This window comes from Austrofundulus limnaeus, unplaced genomic scaffold, assembly GCF_001266775.1.
Source record: "Austrofundulus limnaeus strain Quisiro unplaced genomic scaffold, Austrofundulus_limnaeus-1.0 Scaffold201, whole genome shotgun sequence".
Taxonomy (NCBI): domain Eukaryota; kingdom Metazoa; phylum Chordata; class Actinopteri; order Cyprinodontiformes; family Rivulidae; genus Austrofundulus; species Austrofundulus limnaeus.
Genome location: NW_013952603.1, coordinates 30,420 through 49,424, shown reverse-complemented (window position 1 = coordinate 49,424; position 19,005 = coordinate 30,420). Strand labels below are relative to the sequence as shown.

The window sequence follows — 19,005 nt, the reverse complement described above, 5'->3', positions numbered from 1 at the left end:
AAAAAAAAGTTATCGTGCGATTAATTGATTTATTGACTATCGCGACAGGCCTAGTTTATAGGGCTCTTCCAGATTCTTCGACACAACAACTTGGCCACATTTCACATCCGCTCCACCCTCCTGTCCCGCCTCCTGCTCCCCCCCTCCACCCCACTCACCAGGTCAAAGGCAGGTCATGGGTTCAACTGTAAGTTTAAGTCAGTTTTTTTGTTTCAGCTGTTGTGTGTGGGGGGAAAAACAGACACCTCCAGTGTGGTAGGAGACTCCCACCTCCATCTGACCTGCTGTTCACCTCCTCCAGCTCCTCCTCAACCTATCGTCAATTTTGTTGCCTCTCCGCCGTGCCCTGCTGTCACTCTACTGCCCCCAGTTTGTCTTTGTTGACAGGCAGCTGTGTGTGTGAGTGTGCGCTGGGCCTCAGTAAACAGTTGCTTAGGTACACACTCTTCCACTTTACAAATTAAAGCACGTGAGATTCTGCATTCCAAAGTTCACGCTTCGACACGTAAACGTGAGGTTTAGCGAAGGGGCCCGGCGGGGGAAATGTATGTTTGACATGGACCTTTTTGTTTGGACCAGAGATGGTTTATAATTTATGTTTGATGTGTTTTAAAGCCATTATTTGATCTTCTCTAAAAGTCACTAAGAGCTTAAAAGTAAGTAAATGGAGCACTCAGACTTTCCTGTTGTTTGATGCGTGGAAATGACGGACAATTATAGCTGGAAAAGAACCATCATCGACTATTTTAATTTCTTTGTTCAGTCCACATCAAAGAGCTCGCCTTACCAGTTAAAAACTATCAAGCTTTTTGTCRGGGTTACTGTGCAGTCTTAAAAAGTATGGATTTTTTTATTTTTTATTTTTTGCTGTTTTCCTGTGCTGGATAAAGATTGGGAAAAAATGTCAAGTATGGAAACAAACATTGGTGTTTTTAGACTATGTTCCCATTAGCTGTACATAAAAGAAAATAATCTTAATTATTTAATGTATTGAAGTTCATCTACCACATTAAACCTCTAGTTTGAGGTTTTATTCGTCAGGAGCTTGGCTGTTGAGTTACTGTTTGGAAACCCATAGGTGCATGCACACTCAGCTTTACAGGTTTCATGCATTTTTCTACCTCACATGATAAAATCTTTTCCCTTTTTATGATGAAGTTTTAAGTCCAGTTAACACCTTAATATCTTTAAACAGAACAGTTACTTCCTATGGTTGCATGTTTCCTGGTTAATGCTGTAAAACTGCTGATTATTAACTTGTTACATGTGCAGTTTGCAACATCTTATCACAGCCTTTTTCTTGATAGTATAAGTGACCACCTAGTTTTACTCATAAAGATCATTTTGTACTGAAGACTAAAACACGTGATATTTGGAAATTATTAAAAACATTTAATTAGAAAAAGTATATACAGCGGACAAAATAAGCATTAAACACGTCACCATTTTTCTCAGTAAATATATTACTAGAGGTGTTGATGACATGAAATTTTTTACCAGATGTCGGTAGCAACATCTGCCATAATTCAGAAGTGGAAAGAACATCATTTCACCATAAACCGACCACGACCAGGTGCTCCTCACAAGGTTGTGAAGGTCTTGAGAGAGCTCTTTACTTTTACCCATCATCAGATGGTTCTTGTGTGATACCTGGCCATCATTTGGGACTGAACCAGCTTATATTAATTTGCACCGACAAGGGGCAGGCTTGTTTTCTAATTACTGAGAGAGTTCAGCTGGTGTCTTGGCTTTCCATGCCTTTTTACACCTCCCTTTCTTCATGTGTTCAATACTTTTTCCCTGTGCCATTYCACATTATTACAAATAACTTCATTTCTGGACATTTATGGTTTGATTTCTTTGTATGTATGGATCACTTGGGTTGTTACCAACATCTGGTGAAAATTTCATGTCATTAGCACCTCTAGTAAAATATTTACTGAGAAAAATGTTRACGTGTTCAATACTTATTTTACCCGCTGTATTATGTATATATAAAAACATTTATCTAATTTCCCTTTGGGATCAATAAAGTCTTTTTTAAATTGAATTGAATATATTACTCCATAGTGTTTGTTTTTATGGTATTTGAGGCATACAGATAATAAAACCACATGACTGAATGGGCATTTACAATACATTCACTGATATGATGTAGGGCTGCGTGGTTTATGCGGTAGACGGTAGAAACGGTATGAAGTTGGGCTACGGTAGAAATTTACCATCTACTGCACTGTCATCAGTTACGTCATCTCACCTGTGTCAACTGGGCTGCKAGTGCAGAGACAGCTGAGCAGCAGTTTGAAAYATTCTGAAAATAAATGAAGAAATTTAGCGTTTTAAAGTACCTGTGACATGCATATCCTTCAAATACAAAAACTCATAGAAAACATCTTTATACGTAAGAAACGTGGCATGATACACATGATTTTACCCATTTTGTCCCATAACTGACTATTTTCTTTTGGTTTTGGTTCAGCCAAAGTGAAACAGGAAGTGACATCAAAGGGAAACTCATTAATAAAATTAACTCTCTGGTCTTTGTTTATTAAAACAATATCATTTAAACTTTAACACATCATCATCTGTGTTTGATAGTAACTCAAAATAATTCTAAAGAAACATCAGATTTTTCTCTACAGTCTGTGTTGTCAGCTGTTGTAACAATGCTCTGTTTACATTCAGACATTCCCCTTTGACATCACTTCCTGTTTCTTCAAATGCAAATATCTCAACAACTGTTGATCTCAGGGGCGTGAAATTTGGTTTGCAACATGTTATCAATGTTGTCTTTTCATGTTTATTACAAAAATTTAATGTCACAGGCGCTTTAAAACACGTATAGAGAGAATAAATCCTCAAAAATTTCCCCCTCCTGCTGTAGAAAAGTTACGTCATGCCGTCGTGTTGCGGGACGTGGGATGATTTCCTCCCTCCCTCCTGCTGCACGTTGCACAGAGCGAAGCATGAACAACTGTAGTTTTTTTCACACCCAAGTTGTCAGGGAAAAAGACTTGTTTTTTCTGTATTATTACCCACAGAGATGATAAAAAAAAAAAGATGTGGACGTTCGTTCAGTCATAAATCCATCTTGCTGATGTAACAGTTCTGCTCTGATGATGAAGATGAGAGTGCAGCAGGCAGAAGTTCATTGTATGGCAGGCAGATATTACATTTATTTGGCTTCACCACACTTACATTCCAGTTATCTGAAATAGTTTTATGACTATATGTACACACTTAAGCCCCTTAAGGTCCTGTCACACTATAACATTTTAGGCAATTTATGCCAACTTTGATTTTTTTTATGTCTAAATGACTAATTTTACTTGAAGTGCTGGTTATAACAACTTATATATCAACTTTATTTTGATATTGTTGAAAATTTGAGAAATGTTTTTGTTTGTTGTTGAAATTGTTTTGCATTATATATAAAACATTCTTTTGTACTTCTGTTGTGTTCATTTGCACTACAGCAAAAATGCTGGGTTTGATTATGATTGCAGTTTTCTGCTAAATAAATGCTCTAAAATTACATTATCTTTGCTTTTTATGATAATTTTCTATCGCATTATATACCGTTACCGTAAAGGGGTTCAATTTATACCGTGATATGAATTTGAGGTCATACTGCCCAGCCTTTATATGATGACATTTTTGGAAAAGTGTGGAATTTCAAAATTCAAATGTATAAGAGCCCTGCTGCATTTCTTTCTCAATAGTAAGCTTCTTTTTTTTAAATTTTTTTTTAGTTCGGCTCACACTTTCTTCTTTTCAAATCATTGTCAGGCACTTAATTCATCTGTGTGCAAATTGTGCAGACACATAATTGCGAATGCTTACAGCCGTGTTTTATGGCTTTTAACAGGCTGGGCCCACGTGGTTTGTGCGCTTTACATACCGGAGGTGGAGTTTGCAAACGTCTCAACTATGGAGCCCATCGTACTCCAGTCTGTGCCACACGAGCGCTACAACAAGGTAACAAAATGCATCTTTGCAGGCGTTTGTCATTGAAACATGTCCAGGTTAAATGAGGAGGTGTTCATCTTCTCTTTTAATTGAAGTGAATGATCCTAACTGTCTGTCTGTGTGTGCAGACGTGTTACATCTGTGAAGAGCAGGGCAGAGAGAGCAAAGCGGCCACCGGAGCCTGCATGACCTGCAACAAACATGGCTGCCGACAGGCCTTCCACGTCACATGGTGAGACATGTCAGATGATCAGCCAGTTCCCATTTTCTCACATCAAAATGGGGTTTTACAAACATTTTATTGTTCGTTTTCAATTCCCTGTTTTTTTTTTTATGTCGTCAGTGCCCAGTTTGCAGGGTTATTATGTGAAGAACAAGGCTCAGATGCAGATAATGTCAAATACTGTGGATATTGCAAATACCATCACAGCAAACTGGTAAGTGTCCTGTTTTTGTTTTTGTTGTAATGGTTGCATGCATTTATAACCTACTAACTCAAACGCCACGCTACACCAGATGTAAACTTCTTATAGAAAACTGTATTTGCAGCTTCAGCCTGTTCCCACACGTGTGGATAAATTGGATTTCCTCCCATTTATTTAATTATTCATTGACAGAATTTAGTTTAAAGTACGACACGCGGTATTAAGAGCCGTGACAGCTTCAGGGTTTGTTGCATGTAATTACAAGTGTGTGTGTTAGGGAGGCTGGGTGTGTTTGAATATAAATGATTTGTTTAGTTTTATTGTTATAATTGTTATGAACAGATAATAGATATTGTTAGAAATGCATTTTATTTTCGCACCCCCCCCCCTTTTTTCGCTGCATTAGACGTAACTTATCACATCCTTCATCCTTTCGTCTCCCTGAACTCTTTTGTCTCCGTCCTCCTAACACCATTCTGTTTTCTCAATTATCACTTCTTTCTGTTTATCTGTTTCTTCTTGTACAATGTTTTGTTTTTTCTAGTCATGGTTCCCACACCTCTCCCCGTCAATTTCTACTATCTCGTGCTGACTGCTTTTACTTCTCTACTTCCTCYTCTCCGTGTTTGTGACTCCATTTTCTTGTTTCTCTTCCACCTGATATTTTTATTCTGTTCAACCTTTATCTGCCTTCGTCCCTGCTCGCGTCACATCTCTGGAAATTTTGTTCCCGTCCACGCCCTCGTGGTGCGTGTCAGTTCATATTGGGCCGAGAAGGTGTGCTATGGCAGAGGTTCTCAAACTGTGGCCCCAGGACCCCCAGGGGTCCACAAGCTCCATCTTGGGTGTCCTCGCAAATTACAATAAATTGTTAATTTGGATTTTATTTTAAAAAATGAATATGGGGAACAATGTACTAGTAAAACAATTATACTAAACCAAACAAAAAATAGTATTCCCATAGTATTTAGAGGTTAAAATGACAGTGAAGAATTTCTAAAACAGCATGGGATTTATGAGGGGGGTCCATGGAAAATTTTCACACTTGTAAGGGGTCCCCAGACCTAAAAYRTTTGAGAACCCCTGCTCTATGGGATCCTGTATTTAATCAAAAATATAATCTATGCAGATAAAAGACTTGGAGGAAAATAAATAAGCAGTGTTTATTTGTTTGGGTAAAATAGCAAGTCCCAAGAAAATATTGAACAAATATATTAGCAGCAAAACATGACAAATGTAGACGATATGTTCATCTGTTTTCTGTCACATCATTGTGACGGTCTTTGGTTCATGGAGAATCATTACTTATTTTAAAAAGATTTTCATTTATTTGCCTTCATCAAACGTCTGTATTAAGTGGTCTGTTTCAGATTACTGCTGTGTTGTGGCTGCTCTCCTTTCTGATCATGTCTCTTGAAGTGGTTGGAAATGTTTGCCGTGTTGCTGCACAAACTCTGGAAAAAGCTTTTGTTTGTGTCTCTGTTTTGAGTAAAAAGCCAAGCCGTATTTATAAAACTTTATAAATTTATAAAGTTATTTTTAGGGACAGAGTTTTTTAGTTTTGCTTTTATTCTCAGCTCTCGCTGCCGTCTGGATGAGAAATTCATGGAACTGTGTCTCGTTTGTTTTGACTCGTTGATTGAGGCCGTGCATTTAACAAATTAATAAATCGTGTGATTTGGCTGGAAAAAAAACCAGATTGTGTTCAAATGTGTCCCTGTCCTGCATGTTTTAGTTGTTTCCCTGCTCTTCATTCAAATCAAGTCGTATTATTGCTACTTGGGCAGATCAGCACACTGTAATCCTTCATGATCTGACCTGRCCGCTGCTCTCTGACTTTGCTGCACTTCACTGACTTTTTTTCCCGTCCCGCACCAAAACAAATATTACACACAGTAAGACAGGTTCAACAGAACGGGTCAGATCTTGTTCTTCAACCATTCTATCCCCACTAAAGAGATCACTCGTTGACTTCTCGTCACAAGTCGACTTAAAATGTCATTTCTGCAGTTGGAGACAGGCAAATAAATATCTACCACAAATATTTGACTGTTTGTGGTACGGTGGTTGAATGTCAGACAGAACTGGCTTTATGTTGTGCTCAAACCCAAATATTCTCTCATTTTTCAATTTTAAGAAGTACTGAATGAAAGACTGGAGCTGTTATGGATTACATTGATTGTGTATAAATTGCTTTCGATGCTGGGGTATAATGTCATTATGGTGGAACTGTTTGGATAACAAGAACGAACGTGAGCGAATTAATGATGGGAAAAGCAACATTGCAGAGCGAACGAGTTTCGTAAAATAACACTGGATGGATGTTTACGCCTGTTGACAGGATTAGTGTTTAACTAACTTAGATTAATCTTTCTTTAGTCCAAGCTCAAATGTATTTAATTTTAGCCAGACACATCTTTTCAAAAAATACTTTTCTTTTGTTCCTATTTCAGTCCTATAAATGTGTCTATGAACCAGTGGAGTGAAAATATCTGACTGGTTGTTCAGAGTCTTGTCTTGGCAAAAATGTTTTTTTTAAAAATTATTAAGAAATAAGCTGGATTTTAGGCTTATTATACAATAACTGAGGTATTAGAATTTGTGACAAAGAAAGTGATTCTTGCGTTTTGGACCTCCATGTTGGTTCTTTAGTTTAGCCTTATTTGATGAGGTTTTAGTGTTTGTAATAATTATTTGTGAGGTTAATGTGTTTGTAATTATTGTATTAGATTGTCATTAGAATTGAAGACATTTAGAGCAACAGGACGTATATTTTTTGATAAAATCAACTGCCAGAGTTTCTAGACGCTGCAGTCGTACTGGGTGGTATGACCAAAATTTTATATCAGTATTTTTTTAACAATCATCTGTATCACGGTGTTGGATGGTATTTTTTTCCCGTCACTTCTCAGGCTGAAGTTAAAATGTACAAAAGCTGCTTTTTGATTAGCAAACTGTGGTCAGATGATGTTATTCTCTTTCTTCAACACAGAAACTATTCCTTGACTTTATCAGGTGATTGTAACGTTTATTATTAGCTGAGCTGTGATGAAAAGAAAAATACTGTCAAATATTGTGATACTGGTATAATTGTTGAAAATACAGTGATATAAAATTTGGGTCATACTGCCCAGCTCTATGTTGCAGGAACACTTGAGTTTCTTGTTTGGACAAAGCTTTTGTTGGTTGTTATACTATTTCTCAGAGTTTTTTTTATATGTTTTTCTAATAAGGCAAAATGTGCTGCAAAAATTGGATTTTAATTCTTATAATTTATTTAAAATTTGGTTTTATTTGAGTATATACTGCCACAGCAGCTAGGAATTTGAGTCTGATTTAATTTTTTTTAGTTTGAGTGTTTTTTTTTTATAATAACTTAAGTATCTTAGCTGATTTGCGTCAACATTTAGCTTTTTTTCTCTGGAGGAGTTCCATCCAGTAACTTGGAGTTCCTCTTTGGTTTTTAGCGAAGGAGCAGGGGCCGTGGTAGTAGGTCTCAAAGATTAAGTGACTCTTCCTCTCATTGTATGGATAGACCCCCAAACCAGGACAAGGTAAGTCAGCCCTCTGACCCCTCTCTGCCTCCCACTTATGAAACACGCTCTCTTACCTGATCACACTGCGGAGCAATGGGCAAATGTGCAACAAAACACTTAATAATGGTGGACACTTGTGGAGATAAGAGTTTGAATTCACTGCTGGTGTTGAATTATTTGCTTAACATTTTTATTTGCACCTGGGAACAGAAACGGTCAAATACCTCACCGTGTTGTGCACTTAAAGCAAAAGCCTTAATTTGTCCAGTGTACCTCCTGARCTCCTCACTACAGTCCACCTGCCAAGACTAGTTGCACAGCTGTYGTCACACAGTCCACATTTGCATCGACACAAACATAAGCAAATCAGTTTTATGTAAAATATGTCAGAATCACAATTTTTTTTGCATTGCAGTTGGAGCTTACAGTTTCTAAAATTCATTGTTGTTTWAAAAAAAGCTAAACTATTTGATTTTTGTGCTTTTAGCTTGAACTCAAAAGACACAAAAATCCCCGTAAAGTCACCTGTGTTAAGTTATTTATTTTAGACAAAAGAAACACATCAACCCACCCTTAAGATTATTTATTTACCTTCCTAAGTGGCGTTTATACAGACAGCTCAGTAAATTACACTTTGAATGTTGTGAGGGCAGCAGCTTTTTTTTCCCGAAACACTTTTTTTGATTCCACGTGGTAATTTTTCATTGAATTGACCTAAAACATAAATTTTACTGCTTTTTCCTAATTTTATTTTGTGAAATTAGGATTGAGATCACTGTTTTATTTGTCTTTATTAATACTGTTTGAGCAGCATTGGATAAAACCCCTCTTTTGCTTGAATACATTCACACATACACACTTAATCTATCCCCATTCTTGGGTCGGAGATCACTGGGATTAGGTGTGTGCGTGCGTGCGTGTGTGTGTGTGCGTGTGTGTGTGTGTGTGTGTGTACGTGTACGTGTACGTGTACACATGCATTTGTTATGTGATTTGGAGGTTCAGATGTGTACCCACCTTGATGTAAGAGCCTGCAGTCAACCTACAGCAGGGGCTTAGAGATCCCCCACACCGGCTGCTTAAAAAGGCCTGCAGGAAACAACCCTCCCCACAAAGCGCACACACACACACACAATGCCTGGTCAGAAATCCTGCGGTAAACTGCACGGGGGAATTCCTGCCAGGCCAGGGCGGATTACTTTCTTACTTCCTGTTCCTCTCTTTCTGCCCATCTTTCCCTCCTTCTCGTCTCTGTGACCCTTCTTCCTCCCGAGGACATAGATTTGAATTTTAAACCATTTAACAAAAGCTGCTTTGTTTGTAGTTTCTTGCTTACAAAAGCATCACAATTTTATACATTAACTTAAAGGATTGTTTTATGGATTTTGGCTGTGATGGATGAAGTGTATGTCTGTTTTTCTCGTGAGTTGTTCACCACACGGAGAGCCACAGTTGGATTGTATGGCATTAATTTCAGGGGTTTCAGCCCACCAATACCTGCCCAAACACTTCAGACTCAAATCCTGGCTTTTTGTTCTGTTAACAAAAGTAGGAAAATTTTCCACTTTTTTTTTTTTGCTTTGTCAAGACATTAAAATAACAGTGAATAAAACTAAACAATAAAATCCTGAAAAATAATCCAAAGTTAGTAGTTTATTAGAAAACATTACAGTCAGAATTTTATCTAACAAGTTTGTTTAAATGTCCAAAGATTTAAAATGATCATGTTTGAGCTTCAAACAAGTTTATTTCAATTAAATATGTGCAAAGAGACATTTTGAACACAAAGTGTGTCAACCTGAAAAGTGGATTTTCCCCACTGAAGTCAGCGATCTGCATTCAAGAGTTAAAAAAAAAAACCTTAATAGATGCCGTTATTGTCAGGGACAGCTCGCATTTACCCCACACAGTCTCAAAAGCCCCTCAGACAAGTTAAATGATCAGGCCGGCGATGAGCAGCGACAGACAAAAAGAGGAGAGAGTTCGCTGAAAGGTTTTGTCTCCGCCTGTATAATCAATTGACCTGATTGATAAGGCTGTGTCAGAATTACATTGTGTGTGTCTTATGTTTCCCACGCCCAGTTGTGTGGGTGCTCGGGAGTGTGTGTGTTACCCGACCCTCTCGGCTCAGCTTCTGTCCATCAACACCTACCTCAGGAATGTTAATGAAAAACAAGGGAAACCCTAAAGACTTCAGGTCTGTTGGGTTCTCCACCTCTCTGTTATCTTTACACCTTGTTGTTTTTGCCCAGACTTTAGGTTCTTCTGCCTTCTTTSTAAAAACTGTTTGTTGATCAGATTCTTGTAACAGAGTATGGAAAATAAGTCTTTGAAGTCGTCCTAATTAATCARTTAATTAGTGCAGTGGTTCCCAAACTTTTTAGACTTGTATACCCCCTCAGTCAAACGTAATGATGATTCTCCAAAACTATAATGTACAACAGCTGATTATTAAATGAAAATTATCTATTTAATTCCCTAGAATGTTCAGTTCTCAGGCATTTTATTCTTTTCAAAGAAAGATAAAGATAAAAACGTTGCCTTGAAAGTGAATAATTAAATAAACCAGGTAATGGCAGGTACAGGAAACAGCAGCATCCTAAACACATCAGAAACTCACCCAAATGAGCAAATTCCCTGAGATTCTGCGTTTTATACTGGATTCCATTTTGTGTCAAATCTGTGATTTCCACATTGCAGAAATCATAGGGTCCTACATATCCCAGTCCTATTTTTATTTATTTTTTTTACACACCTGGAAAATTTTTCCACATACCCCCTGTAATATGCTCACGTACCTCAAGGGTTATACGTACCCCTGGTTGGGAATCATTGAATTAGTTGACCAATAGACAAGTGGGATGCATGTGTTACTAATTAAACCAAAAGCTAATTGTTAGCTACTTCATTCTAAGCTTAACTTAGCTAACTAACTAAGCATAACTTAACTTACAGTAGCATCCGTTACTTGTTTTATAATAATATAAAACAATAATCATTTCTTCGCAATCAATTCCACCAAAGTTTTAAATTCAACTCAAGAAATAAATATCACAGTGGAGGCAACAACTCTTTAAAAAGACCTACACTGTTTGTTTCATACAGGACATGGTTTCCTAATTCAGAAAGTTTTGTTGTTTGTGGATATTTTACCTTCAAAATTTCAAAAGGCCTGGACAGCTTATGCCAACTTATGAAACATTTTTATGTCTAAATTGCTAATAAATTTAAATATTTTATCAGTTTGTAAGAAAAATAGGATGTACACGCCTAAAAGAAGCTTCCAGTTGATTTTTTCCAATTTCATCTTCAACGTAGATGTCTTTAAAATTTTCATAAGTTGTCTAAAACGTCATAGTGTGACAGGGCCTTCAGTAGTTGTAGTTTACCCAAGAACGTCTTGCATTACTCAAGAGTCGGCTAATTGGTTTAAAATAATAATAATAAAAAATAGTCAAATTGTTGTTTTAAATGCACCATTTTAGGTTTAAAGTTGCATTTTTGTTCAGACAAATTGAAATGGAACTACATTGTCAAGAAGCGAGATGAAAATCAAGTGTAAAGTGAATTTTAAAATCATCTGAGTTGCATTTAGAGACATATGTCTTTCCCTCTAGCAAGGGGGATGTCAGTGTGCAGAGGGAACAAAACGAAGCTGCTATCTTCTGGTTTGGCCGGCAGTGTCTGTTAACCGCCATTCACAGAGGAAGTCTGGCTAAACTGTCACAGTTCCCCCCATGCAATCAGTTTTTACCAAAACCCTCAAAGGAGGAGGGGGGTGGGCGAGTTTCTTGTGTTGCATATCAGCCTCCGACACTGATCGTTACAAGCACGTGGAGCCCCTTTTTTTCGTTTCTCAGGATCTGTGCATATTTTTGCTGCTTATTACCTAAAGCGTGCATGACTGCACACATGCAAGTGTGCATTTTAAGAGTTTGTGCACCTGTCCACATGCATGCGAACGTGGAAGAGGTGTCAGAGTGGCGGGCGTGCACGTGAGGTGTAAATGTGCTGGCACCCAGTCTCCACCTCGGGTGCGAGAGGAGGGTGGCAGTGTCTGTGTGTTGGCAAGGGTGTAAATTAAGCTTTGATGGTCCAAGAGGAACGTTGTGATTGGATGAAACCCGAAGACCCCTTTACTCTTCAACACATGGCACTTAGATGCGTCTCTATACAGCAAGATGCTAAATGCTCCTTTTTATCTCTTATTCATCACTCTCTTTGTTTTGTGTGGCTGTCCTGGCTTTAATCTTAGATGGAGCTTTTAAAATGCTGCATTCCCACTTTCTTTCCTCCTTTCAGACACACTCCTCTTCCTTGTTTATAATCCATTCTAATTTTAATATTCGAATATGTGAATGTCTCAAATTTGAACTTTCTTSTAGGGATGCACAATAACTTATTTTAAGAACYGATACCGATAACTTTCTCCTTCTAATGGCTGATTACCGATAATAACCAATAACATGCCATGAGATAAGACGAGTCAAAAATGGGTCAAGATCATAACATAAATAAACAAGACCAAAATCTCAGATTTAAACAAAACAGAAGTCATTCCACAAGTTCAAAACAGATAATGCACTAACACAAGTTAGATTCAAAGTACATTTGTTTTTATTATTATTAATATATGATTTAAAACATTTTTCTAACTGAAACAGCTTCTGAGAGTGTTAATGCATTACGACCGCATCATACTTACAGGCAGACACAACAGAGAGCAGCAGCTCGATGGTAAACGGTGGCTAACAGGTGATAAAAGCTTCGGTCTTTAGCGAGGGTGAACGGCAGCTTGTCATCATTTCCATCGTTAAATTGCTTGAGATCTGCGTCATCTCTGGCAATTTTATAGGATTTGTCCAAAGCCTCAGCAATGATTAAGTCCCGATGAGTTCTTGAATGCTAGCTTGTTGTTGTTAGCGTTTTTAACAGTACAGMCTTTGTGCTGCATTCAGGAGGTAACGGACATCACATGTTCTCAAATTGGGAGTAATTTTTCTGACCTTTTATGTTTATAATTATAAAGTTTGTGTGTAACATACAGGGTTAAAATAATATTAATAATTCAAAAAGAAAAAATAAGTAGGTCCTCTGGATGGGTTCTTCTTTAGTGAAACGTTTYGTCTCTCCTCCAAGAGACTTCTTCAGTCTGACGAGTTTCAGGTGAACTCAGCCTTATTAGCACTGCCTCCACATGGACAAACAGGTTAGTCATATGCAAAAGAGGGCCATCACCTAACAATAGGCTTGATTAGCTCTATTTAGTCACATGCAAAAGAGGGCCATCACCTAACAATAGGCTTGATTAGCTCTATTTAGTCACATGCAAAAGAGTAATATTAATAAATAAAACATTAATAATTCTTAAAATGACTGGTAGTTTTTCAGCACAGAGTATTCTAATTATTTTTCTAGTGAGAAAGTTGTTTTTTCTGACGCAACTTGAACGTTGCTCGGGTCGTGCCGGACGGGAAGTGGTTTGACCAAAAAAGGGTAAAAATAAACACGCATAATCACCGCCGTGCTGGCAAACATTTACATATCGGTTCTGTTTGTTATGATATCGGACCAATAACTATCGAGCACCCCTACTTTCTTCTCCTCTTTTTTAATATTTTTCTAGTCCTGCCACTAGTTTTTAATTCTCCTCTCTCATGTTGAGCAGCATCAATATGTATTTTTTAAAATTGCATTTTTTTTTCACCCTTTTGTGCTCAGAAACACAAGGAACGGGACAGACACAAACCGAAACACAAGAAAGGCTCGATGGACCTGTCGCCCTCACTTGTCCTTCCAAACATTATGGTTCCAGACAAGGTGAGGTCACCTTTCTAACCTGGTCTTGATTTCATTCTGCTCCTCTCTTTTTTTCCTTCCCTCCATTCCTCACTTCTCACCTCCTCTCCCTCCAGAGCTACAGCAGCAGTAACTCGGGGGGAGGCGTGACCTCGCTGCCGGTGGCCGCCTCGCAGAAGCGACTGGAGGAGAGCGCTGCCCGTTTCACCAACGCCAACTTCCAGGAGGTGTCATCCGCTCACCCCGGCGGCGGCGGCTCCAAGGACGGCCCGGCCGCAGACGCTGGCAAGGCGGCATCCGAGGTCAAGAACAAGAAGAACAGCGGCGGGGGTCACGCGGTGGGACAGAGGGGCGGGCGCAAGTCTTTCACCTCCTCGGGGAAACCCGTACCCTCTRCCGCTGTGGTCACCATGGCAACCTCCTCTACATCTGCCTCCGTTTCCACGGGGCCTTTCCATCAAGGTGAGTTGATGGCAGCAAACGGTGCTGTATGTTAATTTTCCCACAAGCGGGAATTATCCCCACAGTTAGAAAAATGGAAATACAATGACAAATCAGTTACTCTTACTACTTAGCCCACCCACCCCTCAAAAAATACTGCCAGTGCAGCACAATTACACCAACGGTTTGACGACCTCAGTAAGAAGGTGTTGTTCTGTGTGCATGTATGAGACCTAGGGCTGGGTATCATGGACAATTCTCCAGATCGATTCGATTCATAAGGTTCTGAATCGATTAATCTCGATTCGATTCGATCTGCTCTTAAATAATGAAAATGGTTCAACAGTGCTGCAAAACACAATATTACTATTGTTTCTCTTCACCATAAGGACAAACTTTTATATTAAACAGTTTAATCTTGAAGGAAAACTGTCACAAATTAAAAGGTTTTAAAGTAAAAAGGAATTGCAGGCGATAGTGTTGTTGGAGGAATTCCTTTTTAAGAAATTAATAATTTTCTCGATGAAGAAGAAGTGATGGAATAAGGTTGCAGGAGAAGAGGTAGGCTAATATAAATATACTTCTGCCCACTCTGAGTGTATGAAAACTATATTTGTAATGCTTCTGTTATGTTCAATATAACTTATTAAAATTTACTTATAAATAATTAAAACAAACAATACAACTACAACATTTCATCACTGTGGATTTCATTAAGACTTCTTAAAGTTTAAAAATAATAATATTGGTGACAAAACTAAATGATTTTGTTGGAATGTCGTCTTTAACACATTTAAACACGCTGTGGAGAACAGTTCAGTCAGATGTTTACATACAGTTGTTTGGTTCGAGCGYCTAACGAGCCGCTCGTCAAAGCTTCGTTTTCTCTACAGTGTAGGAGCGCAAATCTTTGCAAACAAAAGTCACCATGGTCTCTGTTATCTTTAAAGTGCCTGTGACATGTCTATATTTCAAATACAAATAGTCAAAGAAAGCATCTTTATGCTTAAGAAAATTGGCATAGTACACATGATTTTACCCGTTATGTCACGTAATTGGCATATTTTTTTTATTTGTCTCAGCCAAAGTGAAACAGGAAGTGACATCAAAGGAGAACTCTTTAATGAAATAAACTTGCTGGTCTCTGTTTATTAAAACAAAATTATTTAAACTTTAACTCTTCCTCCTCTCTCTTTGATAGCGACTAAAAATAACCCTAAAGAAACATCAGATTCGTCTCTACAGTTTGTGTTGTTAGCTTTTGTAACAACGCTTTGTTTACATGCAGACATTCCCCTTTGACATCACTTCCTGTTTCTTCACATGCAAATATCTCAACAACCGTTCATCTCAGCAACGTGAAATTTGTTTTACAATGTGTTATCGATGTTATCTTTGCAAAAATGCATTCATATTTTTTAAAAAAATTTGTTGTCACAGGCACTTAAAGTTCTGCTGAGACTCGGCTGATAATGTTAGTGATTCCTTAGTTTCTTTTGTTTTGATCCAGACAACTTATCGAAAGCTAACGTTAGCGCTGAACGTCAACTGGATGTAAACATACGGCAAGCCAGGAGTGACAAAATATAGAACCACATTTTAGACGCGCGCACAAGAAGAATCGCTCTCATGCCCTGTGATTTGATTTTCCCAAATTTAAATGAAATTGATCCAAGATGGATTAAAAGGATTTTTTTACCCAGCCCTAATGAGCACTGTGTTGTTGACAAGGTTAGCTCAGGTGYGGTTGTGATAACTTCATCTGAATCTGGGATCCTGTCGTAAAACATAAGTAGAGCATGTAAGGAAGTCAGGACATAAGAGAAGTCATTGTTTGTATTTTTTTTTCCAGTTTAAACCTTGAATGTCTTTTTATCTCTTAGTGTCCTTCAGAGAGGCGTACTTCCTCTGATAAACGGGAGGACTATATGATCCAGAAAAGCTGACTGTTTTGGAGATAAAACGCTCATTTTAGTTTTTGTTCCTCCCTAAAGAGCATTGGGCAAACTTTCGCAGCAATAATGTGTTTTTCCCCGCTCTTATTTCTCTCAGCAGCATCCTGTTTAGCTTCCTTCCTTGCCAGCTTCACTTCTCCTTCTTTTGTTATTTTGTTGGCCATTGTTTCCCACCTGTCTTGTTTCTTGTCTCCCAGGCCTGCTGTTGACCAGCGCCAGCAAAACCCCTTCTGCCCCTTCCTCCTCCGACTTCCTAAGCTTCTCAGACTCGTCGTTGCGTGCCGGTGGTGGAACCTCTTTTTCCTCCCCACCGTCGTTCAGCAGCTGTTTGGTGAAACCGAGTTTGGAGGGGGGAGTTTCAGAGGGAACTGCAACTCTCTTTGGTTCTCTTATGTCTGCTACTACAGCCTCTGCAGGTGCCGCACTTTTGGTTGTTATCTACCATTTCACTTTATTATTATTTTTTTAAATTTGCTTTTATTTTTCATAATTTTATCACATCATTTGTTAATTTCTTGACAGGAATGCCTTTTAGACAAATTGACTCAAAAACATTAAGTACTTTAAAGTCCTGGAAGAAATTCTGATGGTGTGATAACTTTTCAAATATTCCAAATCAAGTTAAAATAAGCAAATTTGAAGACTTTAACACCTTTTAGAGATGCACCAAATTTTTCCCTTAAATGTGCATGCCTAATAATGTGATGGAATTAAATAAAAAATTGATTTTTAGTTGTTTTTATGCACAGATGAGGAGAAAACAAGTGATCATGTATTTCACCTGCTCATGTGCTAACTCTTGTAGCATGTTGCAAACTCTTGGTTCAAAACAGCATTAMCTGACAAGGAGACAGGCGTTGCTTCTTTTGTAGACAAGCTATGACTCAGCAGAATAAAATGTGCAAATAGTCCTTTATTTAAAGGTTTTGAGTAAATTTCCTGTAAATTTTCCGCTATCTCATTTTATCGTATAGTACTAAACGGCAGTGTTGTATAAATTACCAAAAAATGATACTTGAGTGGAAGTACAAGTATCTTACCAAAAAATTACTTTGGTAAAAGTTAAAGTCTCCTTTAGGAAGATTACTTGAGTAAAAGTCTTAAAGTATCTGATATTTGTTGTACTTAAGTATTAAAAATAAAAGTATTGATTTAAAATGAGCAGTTGACCCCTTTTCCACTAGTGCCACTTAGTGTAGCGTCAGTACGGTTAGTGTCGGAACGGGTCAGTTTGGGTGCTTTTCCATTGCCTTTCCAGTCCAGTTCCAGTACGTGTTTTGGACAGTTGGTGGAGGTGGTTTTTGGGTTTTTCGAAGAAGACTTAATGCACAAAATGAGAGATGGACATACATTTGCCCAATAAGTTCTGAAATAAAAAAAAATTGCTAAAATTTTGAATTAAAATTGGATGGAAACACGACTAATGTCGCTGCTGCAATTGAAAAAATGGCGCCTCGAGTTGTTGTAAAGGCAGCTTAGACGCAACCAGTGACTCCACCCCCTAGCCAATTAGTGACAGTGTTCTGACGTCGCATTTTGGTGTCGACTGGGACCACTTGGAACCACAACAAAGTAGGTACTAAAGAAAGGGCCAGTTCCATGAATCTGGCCTAATGGAAATGGCTTGGAACCGTACCGAACCGTACCGGCACTAGTGGAAAAGGGGCATGATTTTCCATAATGACATTTATTAGGAGGTGACCTCCCCAAAACAATGCAGAAATGACTATATTGTATTAAAATAATTAATTTATGTTAAATTTAGGATGCACCAGTCTAGCTGTTTTAGTTAATATAGCGGGCCAAATGCAATAATATAATCCATGAAATACAAATACTTCTTAAGTACAGTCCTTTTATTTTAATGATTATGTCCTGCTGGAGTGTGACATGATTTGTTTGTGTACAAACTAATACGGTATCAGAATTTTACATATTTATACTTCTCATTCAACCACAATTAAATCCACTCTATCTAGGAGGCACAATTTATATGGATAGTATTTATTTTTTATAATAACAAGCTGGAATGAAAACAAGCAAAAATGAAATAAAAGCAACAACTTTCTATTTCTTGCCTTTTTTTAAAAAATGTAAGGAGTAGAAAGTACAGATAATTGTGTGAAAATGTAAGAAGTAGAAGTAAAAAAGTAGGCTGAAAAATAATTACTCAAGTAAAGTACAGATACCCAAAAATTCTACTTAAGTACAGTAACAAAGTRTTTGTATTTAGTTACTTTACAGCTCTGCTAAACAGAAAGACCTCGCCGCAACGTTTCAGTTTTGTTCTTGTTTTATAGGAGTTGGTGGAAAGCTGTATGAAAATTCCCTCGGCCACGCATCGAGTGAAACGACGAGCCTCTCYGGGGCGGTGGGCTACAAGCGGCCGCAGCCCTCCAGCTCAGGGCTGGGGCTCRGCGCAGCGGCCGCGGCAGCAGCGGACGACGGCGTGAAGAAGAAAAAGAAGGGCAACTGGAGAAACCGATTCGGACCTTGTTTTACCACGGACTTGAAGCCGACGGAGGCAGCTCCATCTCTGACKCTCCCCACCTCCTCCGCAGCCAGCCCTGCCCCCTCTTCCTCCGCTGCCTCCACTTCCTCCTCCTCCTCAACACTTTCAGGACGATCAGGTTTGGTTTCCAGCAGCGGATTAGGAGTGGGAATAGGAGGAGGCGAAAGGGGGCTGGGGGTCATGGGCATTGCCGGTGGCATTCAGAAGTCCCCGTCGCTCCTCAGGAATGGAAACCTGCAGAGCAACAGCAGCTCCACCACAGCCGGATCAGGTAAGGAGGCTGCAGAGACACAAAACACAGAATGGCCTGTCGCCATAAGCAATAAATCAAGGAAGTTTTATTCAAGGATTCAAGGAAGTTTTATTGT

The 19,005-nt window shown here is 38.5% G+C and overlaps 1 protein-coding gene across 1 annotated transcript in view; it reads left to right on the top strand.

Annotated features, from left to right (window-relative positions):
- The window catches only part of mllt10 (MLLT10 histone lysine methyltransferase DOT1L cofactor), a gene marked incomplete at its 3' end in the record, with an annotated part of 50,116 nt that overhangs the window by 10,770 nt on the left and 20,341 nt on the right, over positions 1 to 19,005 (top strand). The window contains 8 exon segments of the mRNA XM_014018745.1: positions 3,869 to 3,978; positions 4,098 to 4,201; positions 4,313 to 4,406; positions 7,862 to 7,948; positions 13,652 to 13,750; positions 13,846 to 14,191; positions 16,323 to 16,541; positions 18,426 to 18,908. Coding sequence (XP_013874199.1) covers positions 3,869 to 3,978; positions 4,098 to 4,201; positions 4,313 to 4,406; positions 7,862 to 7,948; positions 13,652 to 13,750; positions 13,846 to 14,191; positions 16,323 to 16,541; positions 18,426 to 18,908 — 1,542 coding nt within the window.